Below are 22,330 nucleotides of genomic sequence, written 5' to 3'. Positions count from 1 at the left end.
AACCTGAATAGCTTATGTAGATAAGGTTATCAGCTCAGTGGTTATTAAAGAAGCACTCTGGAATCTTTGTTAGTTTTATTTGAATACCACATAAGACAAATGAAACAGTAATAATTTTGCTTACTGGCCACTGTATCCTAGAACTATAGGCTCTGTTTCTGCTCACTGTTACCACCTAGATGACCCCAGCTCTGACTAATCAATTCACACAACATGTTTAGATGCTATAGTCCAGAGATGCCCAACCTGCGGCTCTCCAGCTGTTGTAAGACTACAATTCCCACCATGCCTTGCTGTAGGCCGGTGATGGCTAACCTCCTGCACCCCAGCTGTGGTGAAACTACGAATCCCAGGATGTTCCATTAACTTCTATGGAGTTCTGAGAACAGCCAAGAAATGTAGTTTTACCACAGCTGGAGTGCTGAGGTTAGCCATCACAGCTGTAGGCAGTCTGGGCATGCTGGGTGTTGTAGTTTTGCAACAGATGGAGAGCCGCAGGTTGGCCATCCCTGCTATAGTCATTCCTATGGGAGCCTCAATGTCCATCTCCTGGCAATGAATAGTAGGTCTGACTCTCAATCCACCCTAAAGATGCAGTGTCAATCACTATTCAGAACGATGGTCATGTGGAGCAACGGCGGCCAGGAATGGAGCCTATAATTCTACAATACAGCGACTGTTAACCAAACCCCTGCTCTGCCATTACTCTTCTGTAGTATTCAAGCTGGCCCAAACAAAACTAGTGCTTGTCTAATGGCAGAGGAAACTTTATCAATATCCTTTGTGTATACAAGAACGGGTATTACTTTTCCCCTTCACACAGGGATTCTTGAGAGTAGCTCCAACAATGTTTACCTCTATAGATGAGCGAATAGACTTCAGATGGTACATCCAAAGTTGATTCGCTTAAAAATTAATTCTAATACTCTACGGAGATCCTTCTCCATACAGTATTGGAATGTATGGGCTCCGATGAGCTGAAGTTATTTCTTAAAGTCTCGCAAGACTTTGTATAATAACTTCGGGAATTAATTATTACTGTAAAAAACCTTGGAACCGAACTCTGTAAATTACCTCCATTATTTCATCTGGGATTGCTGTACTGGAAAGAATTTTGGTACAAGCTTTCTGGCACCAAGATTCTCTTACAGCAGTGATCTTGAATAAGAAATCGAAGGGTGAGATTTACTAACAAAAATGTGGTAGAAAACTGGTGTGCATTCAAAACATTTTAGACCTCTTCAGAAACCTTTTTGCAACTTGCCTGATAAGGGACACTGCCATGTGCCAAAAATGCATGTAAACTTGGACAGCCTAATTGTGCGTCAGATTTATTCTTCAGCATCAGTCACGGTGATAAATCTGGCTCAGTTTAAGGGCTCATGCACACGGCCGTAGCCGTATTGTGGCCCGCAGACAGCGGGTACGCAATATGCGGGCACCAGCCGTGTGCTAACCGCATCACAGATGCGGGCCCATTCACTTGAATAGGTCCGCAAACCGGAGCTGCTGTGCGGAACGGAGGCACGGAACCACTACGGAGTGCTTCCGTGGGGTTTCTCTCCGTGCCTCCGCACCGCAAGTAATTGGACATGTTCTATTTTTTTGCGGTGCGGACAGATCACAGACCCATTCAAGTTGAATGGGTCTCGATCCTTCCCGGGCACCGCACGCACGTTGCCCGTGCTTTGGGGACCGTAAATTGCGGTCCCCAATGCACGGAACGGCCGCACAACAGCCATGTGCATGAGGCCTAAGTCTAATTTTACACAAGAATGTTTGTTCCAGGCAACAGGCTCCATATGATGGCTGCATTTACTAGCCTGAAAACTGCTTCTCTAGGCATCATAATGATTGCTAATGCTGTAATTTCCTTCCTGATTGTGGGTCAAATGTACTGTACTCATGGCATGATGCGAGTACATTACAGCAGACCTTTGGGCAGGCAGGATCACACAGCATTATAAGTCATTATGATGCTGTGAGTTCAGGTCACAGGAGCAGCGTTTTGGCTGGGAAATGCAACCATCAGACCGTCTGTTTCCTAGACCAAACACTTTTTTTTTGCTTTCAGACAGTATAATCAGCATAGGACAAAGTATATTTGAGAGTTATATAACTTTTCATTATACAGAGAGACTGAACAATCCATTTTAAAATAAAACTATTGAAAGCAAAAGAAATAGCTTGCCACAGAGAAACTAAATGAAACGGCACACAAGAGCTGTCTGCTGCTGCTGCATACTGACATTGTTTCATACACAGGGAAGAAATCATTTTACTTCAGATTTATTTAGAATTTTTTTTATTTCGGTACAATTACACACTTCAAATGTCTCATTTTTCATGTGCTGGAGGAGTTGGAGATTCCATAACTTAGCTAATTGAATCATGTCGTAGTGATTTACATATCTTCATGTCAGACAGTGTATGAACATTCCCCATACTGCAAACAGAATACAAAGCGGACACTTGGATAACAGTCTTCTCTGCGGCCTGAAATGTGAGACTATGATGCATACTGTCACGTTGTAAATTAATACCATATACTGTGCTTTATGCCAGCACACAGAAAATAGATAAAACATTCAACACCCTTAGTTTTCCTGTAAATAATACACCTCAAATATCTGCACAGCACAAATATATATCTCCATGAATACAGGCACAATACTGCATTTACAACATAACTTAATATAATTTAACAAAGCATAGAGCACCCTTTTGATCCACACAGCTTGTCATGAAGGTTTGCTTGCTGGTACACAACGTCGTCAGTAATGTTGGAGGACGTAACCTTAAGTTTTCTAGTTCCACCCAGCATCTTTGGCTGCTTTACATGTGTGCACATCCACCGTTTCTAGACAGTCTTTGCATCGCACCGCGCAGCACCAATGAAACTTGCACTCACACTTAACCATTTTGGTAATGCGGGCAGTGTCGTATCCTCTTCCACAACACATAACCTCACAGCTGTCCATGCCACGTGAAGACTGGTTACAGACTCTGCCAGCCGTTCCAAATGAACCTAAGTCAAAGGAAACATATGTTATAAAGCATGTACTAGCCACAAATTAAAGCTGCAGGGTTTTCTTAAAGCACTATGGAGGAAATTTATTAAAGGGGTATTCCGATAAAGTAACTTAATTTTTTGAAAAACTGCATTAAGGTAAGGCTGCAAGCTGTGACCCAACCAGTAGTGATGGAAGAACATCGGCCGGAACGATTCACAAACTGCGCGTTCGTGGCGGGCCCCATTTACTTTAATAGCAGGCGAACCTGAAAAACCTTCAGGTCATATTTGTAGCCAGCAAACACTAGAAGTACACAAATAGTCCCACAACATGGACAGTGATATACCAGAGGGGGATCATTGGCAAAAATTCCCATGAAAAATATGGATTTTAAATCAGGGGCCATTTTTATGCGTCTTAAAGGCAAACTCTCAAAAATGTGCCCTCCTGGAGCCTAGAAATTTTTTATTTCCTATCTGTTTGATGTATACAAATGTGCAGCACTCCACGTTTTTGTATCCTGCAGAGTCCATAGAAAAATGCATATGTTAACGTAAAAATGTTTTCTTCCATGGTCTGTATAGTGAACGGACGCCACTGTACAGCATCAGTTTGAGGCATCTGTTAACGCATACATTTTTTGTATGCATTAAATGGATGGCAAAAATAGGATGTGAACCCAGCCCTGGTGTCTGAATAAGCACCAGTACACAGCGGAGCAGCGTGGCGGAGAGGGGAGGCTGCCATGTACTGACAGAGCGCTACCTGGTCCTGATGGTCAGGGATGAGGACTGTGCTTCCCAAGGATCATTTTCTACTGGGAAATACAGGGTACAATATAATACACTAAAATCTATATAATATAAAGTTATTTGCCCTACTACCCAATCATAATACAATTAGGTGGTCATTTATTATATAGAAATACGTATTTCTGACACAGATTGTGGCGCAAAGGTCCTTAGCACCAAAATCTGTATATTTTCCCCGCTCATGCCAGGTCTAAAAAAGGATGGTGTGGGCAGGGAAAGGGATAGAGTTATGGCCATCCAGTTAATGGGTACCACTGCCATACATTGACCGGATAACACCTCTGTATAGTGATAGGATAACAATGCCATACCGTGACCGTATAAGAGGGCACAGTACAGGGAATGAGTAGGGGCACTGCACAAGGAGTGGTAAGAGGGCACAATGCAAGGTATAAGGGGGCACAGTGAGGGGCACAGTCACATGACACTGTGACATTAAAAGGTCCTTATGGTGAATGCGGTTCATACGCCACCATAATAGGAGGCAGAGGAGTGAGACAGGGGTGTGATTATGTGGCTAGAGATAAATGTAACTGTCTGCCAGTACAGGCCCCAAAAATTAGGCAATAGGCATTCACTTGACAGCAAAGAACTTTGGATTCTGTGGCTGGAGGTACATTAGACAGTCACAGGATAAATAGGTAACTGTCGGCCAGTACAGGCCCCAAAAATTAGGCATTCACCTGACATAAAAGGCCTTTTATGCCACTGTATATATATAAGGCAAGGACCTTTCTTTGTTCTGGGTGGTGGCGAATATGTGTGGGCTGGCATGAGGAAATTCAATTACATGTGGTCATCACAGGTGTTGAATTCCTCCGAGATCCATGTCTCATTAATTTTTAAAAATATGAGGTCGTCCACACTGTCGTGAGCTAGGCAAGTGCGCTTATCGCTCACATTCCCCCCTGCTGCGCTGAACCTCCTTTCGTACAGGACACTCGACAAGGGGCAAGCCAAGAGTTCCATGGAAAATTGTGCCAGTTCTGGCCACAGGTCAAGCCTGCAAACCCAGTAGTCAAGGGGTTCCTCGCTTCTCAGAACGTTCACATCGGCCGTTAACCCGATGTGGTCAGACACCTGTCGGTCTAGGCGTTCCCCAAGGCTGGAACCGGAGGGCAGCTGTCGATGGGTTGGCTGCAAGAATGATCTCATATCCGAAGTGACCAACACATCTTCAAACCGCCCTCGTTTTGCAGGCGTGGTATCATTGGTACCCACACCTGTTTTGCTGTGGGTGGAAATTCCTCTGCCAGTGCCCGCAACAGCAGAATGCAGCATCTCTCGCAGCAAGGCCTGGAAATGCTGCATTCTGACAGCCCTCTGTGATGTTGGTAACATATCCGCCATTTTGTGTTTGTACCGGGGGTCTAAGTACGTTGCCACCCAATACAGGTCCTTAACCTTTATGCTTTTTATACGGGGTTCCCTCTTCAAACACTGGAGCATGAAGGCCCCAATTTGCACTAAATTGGATGCGGTGGAGCGCCCTGGCTCCTGCTCATCGCCCAGGAGAATGTCGTCCTCGGTCTCCTCCCCCCAGCCACTGACACCAGGGATCCCCGAAAAGTTTAAAGCCTGCTCTTCTTGCTCCTCCTCCTCCCCCCAGCCACCATCCTCTTCTGACTCCTCTTCAGACTCCTGCTGACTTGTCTCAGATGGAGTATCCCCCCTGGGAATTCATTCAGCATTGCGACTTCCTCCACTTCCAGCTCCTGCTCCTCGACGGCTTGATCAATGACACGACACAATGCATGCTCCAGAAAGAAGGTGTAAGGTACGATGTCACTGATGGCGCCCTGGCTGCGATTGACCAGTTTGGTGATCTCATCAAATGGCCGCAGAAGTCTCCATGCGTCGCGCATGAGCTGCCACTGGCACGGTGAAAAGAAACCAAGCTCCCCAGAACCTGTCCTGCCGCAGAGTTCGTACAGGTAGTCATTAACGGCACATTTCTGCTGGAGCAGCCTATGAAGCATATACAAGAGGGAGTTTCAGAGCGTCGGGCAGTCACAAATCAGACGTCTGAACGTCAGCAAGGCTAGCCATGGCTGTGTAAGATCTTCTAAAATGGCCAGAGATTTTCCTGGCCTGCCGCAAGACATCCTGGACCTCGGGGTATTTGGCAATAAATCACTGCACGACTAAGTTCGGGACGTGTGCCATTTTGCCCTGTTTGAGCGTGCTCAGCAGATTGGCACTGTTGTTACACACCACTTTACCAGATGTCAAATTTTGAGAGGTTAGCCACTGATCGGCCTGTGACCGCAGAGCTAAAAGCAGTGCAGGACCGATGTGGCTCTTGGCTTCCAGGCACAACAGCCGCAGCACAGAATGGTAACGTCTCACCTGGCACGTCGAATAGGTTCTGAGGAGCTTGGGGGGGGGGGGTGCAGCAGAAGAGGCGGTAGCAGTGGATAAGGAGGAGTCAGCCGAGGAGGAGACGGAGGATGGAGGAGGAGAAGAAGAGGCAGGCCTGCATGCAATCCGTGGCGGTAACACCAGATCCACACGGGTGCCACGGGTTACATGCTTAATAGCCGTCAAAAGGTTCACCCAGTGGGCAGTAAAGGTTATGTACCTTCCCTGTCAGTGTTTGCTAGACCAAGGGTCTGTGGTCAGATGTATCTTGGCACAGACACTGTGTGCCAGAGATATATTACCAAGAGATATTTAACGTGGCCATATAGTTCAGGGATGCCCTTCTGGGAGAAATATTTCCTTCCGGAGACCTTCTATTGCGGTGTGCCAATGGCCACAAGTTTTCTAAAGGCTTCCAAGTCCACCAATTTATATGGCAGTAGTGTTGAGCGAGTATGCTCAGCCGAATACCAGTTCGGCTCGAGCATCGCTATGCTCGGCACATGGCGGTACTTGGCCGAGTACCACATGCGCCCAAGTGCAATGCTCGAGTCTGTTCCCCACACGTTTCGCGGCTACTAAGCAGCCAATAAACGTGCAGGTAAGTACTGCCCTCACTGTAATGCCAGTAGCTATGTTGGCTACTGGCATTACAGTGATTGGTTGGCCGGAACACGTCATTGGGTGCTATATAGCACCTGATGACAAGTGTTCGGTTCATTCTAAGTCAAGGAAAGCTGAGGATAGGAAGGGACAGAGAGTGTAGGGAGTGTAATTGAATATTATAAGTGTACAAAAACATTTCAGAGACCCAAAATTATTTGTAAGGACTATTGTGTGTGACAGCAGCAATATATTTTTGTACCGCTACCTGCGCTTAATTGCTCAGTGTTAGAGAGAGCTGTGCATAGGAAGGTTCAGACAGTGTAGGGAGTATAAAAGGAAGATTTTTATAAAAACAAATTTTTTCAGAGACCCAAAAGTTCTTTTAAGGACTATTGTGTGTGACTTCAGCAATATATATTTTTAGCGCATCCTGCTCTAAATACCGTGTAATAGGCCGCTGCAGACAGTTAAATAATCCGCACCACATCTCCTGTTTAAAGTGTGCGCATCCCTAAAATATCAGCGACATCCAGTGCAGTTTTTCTGTAGACACAGTGAACTGTGACATTACCTGTGGTACCTGTCCTGAACGTTTCCTCATCACAAATACTGTTGTAAATTTTTTGCACATACACTTCCAAATCCTACGCTACTGTACGTGTGACATACTTTCAAGAATAGATCATATTTCAAATGAAGAAGGCGAGCAGTAGGGGACGGGGAAGTGGCCGTGATGCTGATGGTGCATGCAGAGGCCGTGGCCCTGGGCGCAGAGAAACTGTGCCTGCCGCCAGAGCATAAGAAAAACAATCATCCAAGATACCTAGCTTCATGTCCCAGTTTTCAGGGCAGTGCAGGACACCACTCTTGAAGTCAGCTCAGTGCGAGCAGGTGGTCGGTTGGATTGTAGCAGATAATGCTTCCAGTCGGTTAAGCACTACCCTGTCTTCCACCAAGTCTAGTCTCAGTAGCCAGGAGTCTGTTCCACACAATCATTACCCTGATCCTCCTTCATCCCACCATTTACAATGTGGCCAAACAAGTGATCCCACACTCAGATATTCCGAGGAGCTCTTTTCAGCTTTTCATTACGTGATTTGGCCCTCTTGCCAAGCACACTTGAAGAGGGACATGAGATCTTGTGCCCTGAATCCCAACCTTTTGAGCATTCACAGTCACAAGAACATGGCAGTGGTGATCGGCAATTAGAGTTTAATGAGGTGGATGATGATGAGACACAGTTGCCAATGAGTCAGCCACAATTACTGTCTCAAGAGGTTGATGAAGAGGATGAGATACAGTTGGCAATCACTGAGGTTGTGGTTAGGTCAATAAATCAGGAGGATGATCAGAGTGAGGAAGTGGAAGAGGAGGTGGTGGACGATGAGGTCACTGACCCAACCTGGGAAGGTGGCAAGCCGAACGAGGAGAGCAGTACAGAGGGGGAGGAATCTTCAGCACCGCAACAGGCTGAAAGAGGCAGTGGGGTGGCAAAAGAGAGAATGCGGGCCACACCAAACAGGCCCGCAACTGTTCCACGGAGCACCCCCTTGCAGAAATCTCCCTTGCCAAGGGGTAGATGTTCCGCAGTCTGGCGCTTTTTTGAAGTGCGAACGACAAAAGAATATAAGTTTGCAACCTATGCTATACGAAAATGAGCCGGGGCGTGAACACTAGCAACCTCACCACCACTAGCATGATCTGCCTCATCACCACCAGCATGGCATCCAAGCACCATAATAAGTGGGACGAACACCCGGGTCCACAATCTGTGTCTGCGGGTCACACCACTGCCTCCTCTTCCCCATGTTACGTGCTGGCCAATTCCCTGTCGAAGGCGCATGCCCGGGTTTGCCTCTCCCGCCCTGCACCTTCGCAACCACCATCAGCGACCACATACAGTCAGGTCCATAAATATTGGGACATCGACACAATTCAAACATTTTTGGCTCTATACACCACCACAATGGATTTGAAATGAAACGAACAAAATGTTCTTTAACTGCAGACTGTCAGCTTTATTTTGAGGGTATTTACATCCAAATCAGGTGAACGGTGTATGAATTAAAACAGTTCGCATATGTGCCTCCCACTTGGTAAGGGACCAAAAGTAATGGGACATAATAATAATCATAAATCAAACTTTCACTTTTTAATACTTGGTTGCAAATCCTTTGCAGTCAATTACAGCCCGAATTCTGGAACGCATAGACATCACCAGACGCTGGGTTTCACTGGTGATGCTCTGCCAGGCCTCTACTGCAACTGTCTTCAGTTTATGCTTGTTCTTGGGGCATTCTCCCTTCAGTTTTGTCTTCAGCAAGTGAAATGCATGCTCAATTGGATTCAGGTCAGGTGATTTACTTGGCTATTGCATAACATTCCACTTATTTCCCTTAAAACCCTCTTTGGTTGATTTTGCAGTATGCTTTGGGTCATTGTCCATTTGCGCTGTGAAGCTCCATCCAATGAGTTCTGAAGCATTTGGCTGAATATGAGCAGATAATATTGCCCAAAACACTTCAGAATTCATCCTGCTGTTTTTCTCAGCAGTCACATCATCAATAAATACAAGAGAACCAGTTCCATTGACAGCTATACATGCCCACGCTATAACACTACCACCGCCATGCTTCACTGATGAGGGGGTATGCTTAGGATCATGAGCAGTTCCTTTCCTTTTCCATATTTTTCTCTTACCATCACTCTGGTACAAGTTGATCTTGGTCTTATCTGTCCATGGGATGTTGTTCCAGAACTGTGAATGCTTTTTTAGATGTCATTTGGCAAACTCTAATCTGGCCTTCCTGTTTTTGAGGCTCACCAATGGTTTACATCTTGTGGTGAACCCTGTGTATTCACTCTGGTGAAGTCTTTTCTTAATTGTTGACTTTGACACACATACACCTACCTTCTGGAGAGTGTTCTTGATCTGGCCAACCGTTGTGAAGGGCGTTTTCTTCACCAGGGAAAGACTTCTTTGGTCATCCACCACAGATGTTTTCCGTGGTCTTCCGGGTCTTTTGGTGTTGCTGAGCTCACCGGTGCGTTCCTTCTTTTTAAGAATGTTCCAAACAGTTGTTTTGGCCACGCCTAATGTTTTTTCTATCTCTCTGATGTTTTTTTTTTTTTTTTTTTCAGCCTAATGACGGCTTGCTTCACCGATAGTGACAGCTCTTTGGATCTCATCTTGAGAGTTGACAGCAACAGATTCCAAATGCAAATAGCACACTTGAAATGAACTCTGGACCTTTTAGCTGCTCATTGTAATTGGGATAATGAGGGAATAACACACACCTGGTCATGGAACAGCTGAGAAGCCAATTGTCCCATTACTTTTGGTCACTTAACAAGTGGGAGGCACATATGCAAACTGTTGTAATTCCTACACCGTTCACCTGATTTGGATGTAAATACCCTCAAATTAAAGTTGACAGTCTGCAGTTAAAGCACATCTTGTTTGTTTCATTTCAAATCAATTGTGGTGGTGTACAGAGCCGAAAATGTTAGAGTTGTGTTGATGTCCCAATATTTATGGACCTGACTGTATAGGAGGAGAGACACCTCCAGTGCACTTTAAAAATGCTGGAGCATCTGATAATATTTTCTTAATCAGTTTTCTAATACAGTGGTCCCTCAAGTTACAATATTAATTGGTTCCAGGAGGACCATTGTATGTTGAAACTATTGTAACCTGAGTAATAGGTTCTAAAGCCCCAAAATGTCGTCCAAGATAAGAGAAAATTAAGATTTAAGAAAAATAAGCAGGATTGTAAGGGTTGCTAAGGAGAATCTGGAGCATTCTGTTAAACACTGAATGTGGCTTACTGTAAGATGCAGAAGCCAGCTTCTCAGCCTGCCTTTGCTCTCTCTGCACCAGCCACTGCCTATGTGTGACTAATCTATTTTAATAAGAGGTTTGTCATAATTTATACTGAGTCCCTGAGTCAAGTGCTGGAGGCCGGAGGCCGAAGGCAGACCTCCGGGACGCCATGCAAACAGGACACAGGCAGAAACAGACCAAGGACCCACAGAGAACTTTATTACAAGTGTAATAAAAGCACATGACAGGAAGCAGGTTAGGCAATAGTGGTAGCACTACCACAGAACCATGTGCACCGGCAGACCAAAGGCTAACTCAAGGAGCGGAGAGCCAGTGAGCCCCGTTCTTCACAGAGCCGCTGGTGGTAGGGATGAACTGGGCTGAGGGCTCACTGGTCGCACTTCCAGGAAGGTCCCGGTACACTTGGCCCCTACCTGCAGAGAACCACACTGGTAAAACCACCAGCTGAAAGACAACAAAACTGGAACCCAAACAAACATACTGTAGGACATGGAACAGACAACAAGACAAACGTGAACCAGTGCAGAAGCAGATGCCTGGACCCCATGCGGAATGGAAGCATGGCGTTCTCAGGCAGAGCTGCAAACAGACTAGAGATTCTCCCTCCGGAGAACCCAGGGACCCTCTCACGAAGGCAGGACAAACACAAGAAAGGAACTACAGGCAGACAAGAACAGACAAGGATCAGAAGCAGTAGGCACTGGTAGGCAGGACATGGGACAGACTACAATCAGAAGCATTAGGCACTGCCAGGCAAAAGGCATGTCTTTCTGATTTATGTGTTGGAGAGGGAGGATTTAAAATCGAAGGGAATTCAAGACAACACTTTTCTGGTGTATCCAGCAAGGGCTGTCAAAGTTTTGCCTTTTGTGCCTTTTATAAAATAATCACCTACCTGTGATTGTGTTAAAGCATTCCATTGTAGGTTCTGTTTGTAAAGGAATATAACGAAATTATAGGACAGAACGAAAAACTGAAGCCTTTAAGAGGCATTCCGTTTTGATCCGCCATAATAGAAGTGTAAATAACTTCCCAGTAACCGTTCGGTTATTTTACCTCCCTGCTACTTAATCCCCTTGGATACCTACTCCTAACAATGGACGTAGACATCTATGTGTATCAAGGACATGTGTACACACGCTTCCAGACATAAACTTTCTTTACCTCACCAGCACACTGAAATTCCATCATTCTGGTAAGTTTCCTATAGCCATCTACCATAGGTATAATTGATCACATATTTCCTAGTGAGCCTTTCTGAGCATTGTAACAATTGCCTGAGAAGATGCTGATACTTGATACCTTGCTCTTTGCAGATATCAACCAGGTATCATTCATCCATCAGCAGTAAATCAAGAACATGTGCTTCTCTCAGTTCTGATTATGGCCAACACAATGCTTAATCCCATTCCTTCTTGAAGGTGATAAAAGAACGTTCACTTGTCAGATTTACACGCCATTGTAAAATGGAACATATAAAATGGATTACTAACTTCATTTGTTACATAACATAAGGAATGTATTACCTTGCAAAACCAAGGCCAGACTAGCAGGAAAATCAGCAGATATATAGCACAGTCCAGGACAAGGCTGCTGTTTACTGCGCTTTATGTTATCAAAGTCACCATTGTATTTAATATATATCAAAATTACTTTTTATTCTAGTAGAAATGTTTGACTGCTCTTGGTTGGATTACAGGAAGGACCAAGGAAGCAATCGGCTTGGGACCTCCACTAGCCAGTCCTCATCATGTGCAGGGCAATGGGCATCCTAATTCAGGCTTCCATAGTATCTGCAGTACAGTAGTAATGGACAAACAAAATGCAACAGCACTCTGCAACCAGAAAGAATAAACTAAGTACGTATAATAATGTCATACTCACTATATAAAATACTAATGCTATGTTGTAAATGTGAAATTCTTGGCAAATACTTTTGCACAAAATTATTTGTGCCCGTCTGCCGGCATCAAGGCGATCTCTTTAAGACGGGAACCTAACGCTAAATACTGCATTCACTGATTGCCATAGCAGCCTCCATTAAATTCAGAGGATGCAGGTTCCACATGCATGCCGAGCCCACATAATATGATACCTTTTTGGTGACACACTGACCTCTGCTATGTTTAGGGGATGCAGGTTCCACATGCATGCTGAGCCCACTCTATTCCTCTCCTGGTGCCAACTGGCCTCCAATAAATGTAGGGAGATCAGGACACAGCTTCATACTTTCACTAATTAAAATCAGAGGTGGTCTGCAGTGCAGTAGCCATGTAAATCATTGTACACCACTATTAATGTTCGCTATATAGTGGTATTATTTAGACGTGACTGTGTGACACTGCTATTTAGCCATTCACCTTTTCAACCTTCAATTTTTATTGTTCTTTTGCATCTAAAAATGAAGTGAGCTTGAGATCTTGATATAAAACATCCTACAGTTTTTGAACCACAATTCAAATCTTTTATTTATTTTTACTTTTGTTATTTCCGAGTTATTTCAGTGACCATTGTGAGTTTTGCTTTCTTTAACGGAAGGGTACCAACAATTTTGTCCACATGTAACTCCAGCACAAATTAGACTGGCGTATGAATATGATGGAACTGTCCCATTGAAGTGAATGGGGACAGAGGAGCTGAATTTACCGCCGCTGTGCTATTGACAGCGAGCGGGTAAACAATAGTGTTGGGTGCGAATATTCGAGAATTATAAATAGTGATATTTATTCGTAATTTTGAATATTCTAGATTGTTTTTCATCAGTAAGCTCCCTTCTTGCTTGTGGGCCAATGAGAAGTCTTCAATGTCTTTGTCAGAGCTCAGCAACATCCCTAGCAACCAATAGGAAAGTTGCCTACCCCTTACTATATAAGAACCTCCCCAGCAGCCCTTGTATGTAGTATTTTGCAGATCTGAGAGAGAGCAGTGTCATTGCTGTGCTCTGTGCTTTCCTGTGTCATTACAGTACATAGTTAGCTTATATATATATAATACAGACAGTTAGTGGGAGATAGTCACTGTAGGTTAGATAGTGATATAGTGTAGCTGATAGGTTCTGCTGTCCATACATACATAGTGCTGTGATGTCACAAGTTCACAATACTAATATCTAGTCAGACCTGTTAAAATGTGAAGTTGCATGTATTGCGCCAAAATATTTGCATCATCAGTGCCGATTTCGTAGTCACGAATATATTGGAGTACTCTATCTACATATAAAGCTATTGTAATGTTCTGCCGTGCCAACCATTTTCTCCAGTCTCAGGAACCTTCTAGCAGCTTGAAAAATGTAGCTATAGTGACCCATGCCTGTATTGTGAGCACATTACGCGCATATTACATTGGCGATTTTCGCAATCAAGAACATATACGCGAATTCTCGACTATATGACAAATATTCTACCAAAAATATTGCGAATTTGAATTTTGCCCCTGCTGCTCATCACTAGTAAACAATGAAGAGACAGCTCTTGTATGAGCACTGCATTCTCTTCATACAGCTTATCGGGGAGGGTGTGACAGCAGTCAGGCCCCCACCAATCTGATATTGATAATCTATTCTTAGAATAGGTGATCAATATAACAAAAGCAATGAACCCCTTTAAGGCTAATTTCACATTAGTGATGTTTCCTTCCGGATGCAGTAGTTCTTACAAAGGATAGCAGCTGAACTAAACACTGACCCATTCATTTCAAGCATATCATTGTTTTTCAATGGCCATTCATTCATTTAGGAATAATCCCAACATGTCCTATCTCCAGGCGTTTTTCTATGCAGGACTGGTCCATTCAAGTCAATGGGTCAATGAATAAAATGGACCACACTGAAGGAATGTCTGTTTTTTACTGAGGTTGCTAGGAGATGCTGAGTGTTATTCCTAATTCGTGTTCTTTATTGCTCATCTGAAAAAGGCCTTACATAGGGTAAACTTCGGTAGTGTAATAATGTGCCAGGATTATCTCAGTGTCTGATGCTGGATGATAAATCTTTTGCCCCTTTAGACTCTGTAATCTAACTTTACATCCCCTATTAGCTGGCTTTCTAGAATTGGCGCATCTTAAACCAAGCCCCTTTTTTACTGCAGGCTCCTTTGCCACTAAGCCATGCCTCTTTGTCATATGAATTGAGAAAAGGCTCGAAAAGTGTCTAAAACACTTAATAAATGTTGTACAAAGACAGAGCTGATTGTACGGCAGTTATGTGGTGCAGTTTGTTCCAGAATTCTCCCGCATTTTCATTTTTCCCCCAGTAACTATTCATTCTGCAGGTGACATCTTTATGTGTGGGTGCCAACACTCGGACATCTATATAGCAGAGTCCATCTATGCAGCATGCCTAAATTGTAACAACATCTACATTATATAGCTGTACTCAATTTTGTGCTCAGTTCAGCATTGGTATTGAGTCCGTATTATATATTTGCATATACTTTCCTTTTAAAAATATTACTGCCAACATAAAACAGGAGGTACACGGATTATAGTGTACCGCCGATTATAAACAACTTTCCATATATCAAAAGGGCAAGCAAAGGAAAGAATCTTTGTACTATATGTTATCAGAGAATAAAGCCTCCATCTCCGCTTATGAAGCTCCTTTCTCCCTCGCCTTCTAAACTATTCACTCGCTCTGAACTCACTTGTAGAATTCCCAGAAGAAACTACTTTTCAGTAACAGATAAGGGCAGTAGAGCGGTCAGTAGCTGCAGAGTAACGTACCCAGGGATGCTGCTGCCAGCTCTAGTACTACTACAGTGAAAATTGCAACTCCCGGCATGCAAACTTGCTTGGCTGTCCATATAACTCCCAGAGAAGTGAATAGGGCATTCTGGGAGTTGTAGTTTCAGAACAGCTGAAGTACCAGAAGTTGCAGATCCCTGTACTACTATATAATGTCCTCCATGTTGCTGCTACTTCTGAGGGTATGCTACAGAGAGATAAGGGAGCATGTTCTCCTCTGTGCGTGTGTTATATATGGGAGACATCATAGCAGCTAACCTAATTCTCTTGCCTCCTCCTCCCCACTCCCTAGACTTCTATGGGTGGCTGTAACCTGATTTCTCACGCTGAAACACGGTCTCCATTCAGGCAGTGGATTTAATCAGTGAATTCACAGTGAGTAAACAGATTAGGACAGGGGTAGGCAACCTCCGGCTCTCCAGCTGTTGTGAAACTACAACTCCCAGCATGCATATTTGCTCAGCTCTTCTCAGAACGCTCAAAGAAATCAATGGAGCAATGGAGAATTGTAGTTTTAGAAGAGCTGGAGTGCGGAAGGTTGTTGACCTCTGGAGTAGGAGGTAGGGAAAAGGACAGAAGCCCAATAAGAGGAGAAGGAGGCATTTTCCAATACTAAGAAATATTAGTTTCCTATCTTCATTTGTGCTACTGATTTCGGGAAAGTAGTTCTAATCGGAGGTACGCTTTACTAATTAAAGCACTGAATCATTTACTTTACTGGTACCAGAATTGTAAATAATAGTCGGATAATCACTTTTACAAGTTCATTTGGCCCATTCTTTTTTTACACAGGCTTAAATATAATTTGTATCATGACCTGCATTTTAACAGAGCAATGACAGATCAGTTTTTAAACCGTGAACCACCACGGACCCAAATGATTTGCAGACTGCAATATTCTACCTGTCAAAAATCCCAGAATGGGCAGTGGAAACCGTAACCGAGCCACCGAATGCGGAGCACAAACCTAACATTTCTTTTTAATTGACTAAACATTTCCCAAATGTCATAAACACATGTCCAGTAGTGTCAGATCACTGGATGACAATATCCTAATATAATATACACTACCATGTGGTACTTCTCTGACTGTAGGGTCCATGTACTATTTTAGCTGTAGTGCCACATCTAGCACTGGAGATGTATGGTCATGGTTTTGTAGAATCACATTTGCTGAATATTCTGGTGTCAATATCGTATAGTTACTTATATGTTTGACTTATCTTCTGTCTTACATTGTAACTGGTTTTACACTGAAAATTGTTTGGCAACTTTGATAATGGCTCCACTTAAATGCTGGGTTGTCAGACCAGATGCTACCTTATATTATTGAGCTGCTGAAAGGTAGCAGAACGTGCCAAGTGCGCCTCTTGCAATGATTCACAGCTTTAAATCATGAAATAAATCAAAATAAAAACCTAAATAATGCTAAAATATTGATTTTAATAAGCATGTACGCAGCTTGCGATGTCACAGAAAATTAAAAGCCTCCATTCATAGTCTTGGCAGAATGCTGTAAACTGCCAGTCAAAATCATTGCCATAAGAGCCGTAAAGTAACAGTCCATACTTCATATCTATGGAAGCCTGTGCTCAGAAAACCCTACAGGTACGGAGCACCTGTCACCTGGACCCTTAATACTGGTTAAGAACTAAGCACTTATAAAGCACATACAGTCAACATTACGCATCACATCACTGCAGGAACCACATTTGTGAAGGATACCCTTGATGAGGTCTACTAGCCAATAAGAATTGTTGACACTTTTATGTTGTGTGTTATTCAGTGCTCGATACAAAACTGGTATGGCTGCCCTCCCTCCTACTTTTCTCTGGGGAAGGACGTTCTGTGGTGAAGCAATCTGCTAGACATCAATTACTATAAACAGACTTGGTCATAAAATGACTCATCGTTCTAAAAAGGTAAAATGATGGAAGATTTCATCTTAAACTCTGTGAGCAATTGAAGGATATGAAAATGTTGGCAAGACGGAGCATTGGGGATGAGGTCTGTGTCCGTAAAACGTTCTTCATTCACATCATTACATTTGCTTTAAATTCAACACCTGATGAATATTGCAAAATGATTTATATTGGAAAAATTGCACAAGTGTTAAGAGCTTTCAATTTGAAAAATATTACAGCAGTTTATGAAAGGTGTCTCAAAAGGTGACATTTTAGATCTATCTGGGGATTCTGCTGAGTTAATAAACTATGTGCCATTAGAATAAGTAACATTATAAAGTTTTTAAAATGTGAGAAAAAGCGAAAGATTTTCAAGCTTTGGAAGCATAATTCAGGATTACCTGAGTCTAAAGGTATTTGCAGATTTAATGAGCAGCCGGGATTGTAACAACCCTTGCCCAGCCATGGAACATACACTAGATTTTGAGTTGTCAATAGGTTGCTGCCTACCTGATATTTCAGTGATGAGTTTTATGATAATGTGCCCAAATTAAAAAATACTATCTATAAGGCTCCATTGACACGTCCGCAATTATCCTTACGGTCAGTTTTTTTGCGGATCCGTGTTTCCATAAAAACCTTCAGTTTATTACAAAAGTGCATCCACATCCGTTCCGTGTTTCCGCAGAAATAAAAAAGGAAGGAGGAATACATGCTGCTAGGGTACCATACCACAATACGGATGATATGCGGATGACATGCGGAAGACATTTGGTGTCTTTCCGCATGTCATCCGCTTTTTTGCGGACCCATTGAGTACAATGGGGCTGCGGACCGCAATTTGCGGCCAAAAGTAGGACATGCTTCATTTTTCGGAACCGCATCACGGAAATGCTGATCCGGACAGCAATTACTCCCCCGTTGAAATGAATGTATCCGCACCCGTTCTGCAAAATTGCGGAAGGATAATTGCGGACGTGTGAATGGAGCCTTAGTGTTGAGCGAAGTGAAAATGGTGACTGCACGTATTACAAAGCAAAACTAAGTGTGGAGGAGACAAGCCCAGGAACACAAAATCACCCATAATACCGTGCGGCCAGCCAATCTGAAGATAGCCATCCCCTGTGATGTCACAGCCCTATAAAACCCTCGTCCCACGAGGTCCCCGCCATTGTCCTGTGAGCTCAGCATAGGGAGAGAGGTGGCAAGCGCTCATGCGCTAGGGACAGTGTTCCTGAAAATGATTAATAGAAGAATATAAGAGAGGAGAGTGCAGGGAGACATAGTCTGCTTCAGTTTTATTTATTTATTCCTACATCAGCTGTAAACTAAGATATGTAACTCGACATGAATAAGATGGAAGCCTTTATTATTCCAGTGCCACCTGTAGGGCAGGAGAGCGCTGGGGTTGGAGAAGTGGGTATGCCAGCATATTGTGACCCCAGCTAACCAGCCAAACCCCATACCAGCAACAGCCCTTGTTTAAAGGTGCATTAAAGGGTTTCTACCACTTCGGTGTCACATATTTAGCTGTCAGACACTAGCAATCCGCTAGTGTCTGCTCTGCCCAACCATCCTAATATAATTGCTTTTGGGGCAGCCGTTTTGCTAAAAAAAAGAACTTGTATTAATATGCTAATGAGCCTCTAGGTGCTATGGGGGCGTCATTAGCACCTAGAGGTTCCGTCTACCTTCAGAAACTGCCGCCGCCGAGCGCGTCCCTCCAGCCTGCCCATCTCCTCCTGAATGCGATCCTCCTTGTGAGCGTATGTATTCTGCGCATGCGCAGTGAATGTCTGACCGCTTCCTTGCTCAGACATCTCCACTGCGCCTGAGCGATGACGCCATAGTGCTCCGAGGAACAGGCGCAGTGGAGATGTCTGAGCAGGGAAGCTGTCAGACATTCACTGCGCATGCGCCGAATACAGGCGCTCACAAGGAGGATCGCATTCAGGAGGAGATGGGCGGGCTGGAGGGACGCGCTGGGCGGCGGCAGTTTCTGAAGGTAGACGGAGCCTCTAGGTGCTAATGACGCCCCCATAGCACCTAGAGGCTTATTGCAGCATTTCGTTTGATAAAACATGGCTATACAGCACAAGTATCAAACATTTGCTGTGCACTATGAAGAGGCATTAGTATACAGTTTGATCAAAGAGCATAGGCCCACTTACCGCGACAAGGTTGCCTCTTGTTAAGTGGGAACCTACTCTATCCCTAGCGCAGTGCCGTGCGGCGACCACCGCACCTCCACACCGCACCAGCAGGCAATGGGATCCAACAGCCACAATGCGGCCCCACCGTGAGGCAGAGCCACCTAGGCCTCGGATCCCATCACTCCACCAGCACGGCACAGAAGCAGCGGCGGCCACCGTCCAGCGCCGCATCACCAAATGGTGCTTCCTTGTGAATACATTCTAGCATGTAGCATTGGTATATGCTGCTACTATCTGGTACCTTTTACCAATGGGCAACTATATGGATAATGTGGCTACTAACTGCAAGAATGTTCTGTAATACCATATGTGAGGACTCACTCTGGTAGACCGGATTAGCGGACGCAGTATAGAGGCAACAACAAGTTCTTTGGATCAAACAGTTCAGTGTTTTATTCACACTTTAGGCAAATGACAAAACAAGCAGTCATATTCAAACAAGAAGTCACCTTGCGGTGTTGGTGGTAATTTGCACCATGTGGCAATTCTACCTCAAAGAGTCCTTGCTGATAGCAGCACCAACCTGTTTTCACGGCAAACAGGTAGCAAGCTTTCATAAAGACACAAGGCTCCCAGATCCCAACACAGAGACATGGCTTCTGAGCCCAGCTGCCTATTTAAGGACAGCCAGGTGCTGCCAAAACCTGGACCGGCATTTTAAATCCAGTCCGGTATTTGACCTCACCTGGCTGTAAATCAGCCCAGCAGCACATGCTGGGAGGAAAATACCTGTTTTCCAAGACCAAACATCTCACTGTGTCACACGTACTACTATCTACTATTTGCTACCAAATACTTTAAGTTAAAACTACTGCCAACTGTGAGGGCCCTGTGAACTTCAGTTACTATTCTGCGTGGAAACGTTAGTAGATTATAAGGAACACTTTCTTGAAGAGATTTTGGAGGGGAATTTACTAAGACTGGCCTTAAACAAAAGTGCCCTGGAATAAGATGCACTAAATGGTGCACGCCAGATAGCTGGCATAGTTTTGCACTATAATTTATGCCAGTATCTGGTATATTATGGTAAATCCCTCAAGCCAAGGGAGGCCTCACCCCTCCTGCTAAATCCTACCCACTTTTTAGAAACATGGCGAGAGTGGCGTAAAGCTGGGGGGGGGGGGGGGAGGGGGGGGATTTTTGTGCAAATCTGATGTATGTCAAAAGTTGCAACTTTATTTTACAGCAGAAAACTAGCACAAGTCACTAAATAAATTCTCATTTAGTTTTCTGCTGTATAGTCACACCTCATTCCATAACCATTTATGGCAGCCATACTGCCAATACTAGCCATGATATAGCCCAGGCTATTGGCTGCCACATTATACAAGATGCCACTATTCATCACACTTTCTTCTTTCTAACATAACATCATCATCGTTATTATAGAGTCCGAGAGAAGCGTCTGTCCCCGCACCACATCTATCATCCAGCCTGAGCCCCCGTGATAAATCTGCTGCTGGTCTAGACAGCGTCGCTAAGCTTCCACCATCTACAGGATCAGGAAATCTGGGCCACAATGATGAAGGACTCTGCAGGTGGTTTTGTATAGAAGTTGCATAGACATTTCTTACAACTGGTTCTAAAAAATGTGGAAAGTGGCCCAATACCACTATGAATTGCACCTCTACTGCAAGATGTGTATCAGTGGCACCTAACATATCATATTTAATGCTCCAGCAAGTGTAGCAGCTCATTTTGGTCACAAACCAGAAGGTGAGTAAGTTAACTAGCAAAACACTGCCTATGACCTACAGTATTGGGTAATAAGGAATTGTGTAGTGTAGTAATTGTGGAATAAACCTCGGCATCCGTGTTTTGTGGATCCGCAATTTGTGGACTGCAAAACAGTGCACGTTTGTGTGCAAGAGGCCTTGTACTCCTTTTATTATATGTTAATACTGCCACAACATGATCATTACTTTTTATCCTAGTACGATTTCCTGAACATAAAGTAAGGCCTTATTCACATGTCAGTAATCGGTCAGTGATTGTGAACCAAAATCAGGTTCTGCTCCAAACACAGAACAGGTGCAGATCTTTCCCTTATACCTTATGTCTAAGGAGGCTCCAATCATGGTTTTGACTCACAATCACTGATGAAAATCACTGACCAAAATACTGACGTGTGAATAAGGCCTAACGTGATGTTGCCACACTGTGCCAAAATCAAAGGACATATAATATTAATACAGGACCTCATTTATAATATTACTGCAAATAAGAAGTTGTCCAATGCAACCACAGCTTTACATTTTCTAACTTTTAACACTAGAAAACTTTTTGCCTGCACTAGTTTTCACAAATAAGACCCAACCTGTGCAAATAATAGTGCCTAACAATAATTCCAAAGTGTCTAAATGAGTGGCACAGTACGTATAATCACAAAGAATAGCACAGCAGTGCAGTACAATGCGCCAAATAACATCCCAACATCCAGACAAACAGTGCATAACCAAAAGTATGGTTATGGCTTCCTTAGTAGGATACCCCGTACAAAGTGCTCATTACTCAAGACATCAAGGCAAGGGGAGTATTCTCACTCACTTGTTCAGACCCTCGGGCATCCACATATGCACATATAAACACACTAATATGTACATACCCACATTAAAAAAATACACTTGCTGCACCTTATGGAGGATATCATGAAAGTCTGAGTGGAGCTATTTGTGTGGGATTGCTACTACTTCCACTAACCCCATGGAAACAGAATATTACTTGAAGGAAAAACATGGTACAACTGCCGCCTTCACACCTCGCTATTGCATCAGTATCCCAACAAGTCCCTGCATATAATGAGACAGGAACACTAACGTCATCTTGTCACTTGCTC

General features: G+C 43.9%; 1 protein-coding gene across 1 annotated transcript in view; it reads right to left on the bottom strand.

The window, feature by feature from the left end:
- Positions 1–2,807: 2,807 nt before the first annotated feature.
- The window catches only part of WNT2 (Wnt family member 2), a 111,338-nt gene continuing 91,815 nt past the window's right edge, over positions 2,808–22,330 (bottom strand). Inside the window, exon 5 of the mRNA XM_044277194.1 lies at positions 2,808–3,028. Coding sequence (XP_044133129.1) covers positions 2,808–3,028 — 221 coding nt within the window. The remainder of the gene's footprint in view (positions 3,029–22,330) is intronic.

The sequence above is a fragment of the Bufo gargarizans genome, chromosome 2 (genome assembly GCF_014858855.1).
Source record: "Bufo gargarizans isolate SCDJY-AF-19 chromosome 2, ASM1485885v1, whole genome shotgun sequence".
Classification (NCBI taxonomy): Eukaryota; Metazoa; Chordata; class Amphibia; order Anura; family Bufonidae; genus Bufo; species Bufo gargarizans.
This window is presented reverse-complemented; position numbering and strand designations above follow the sequence as displayed.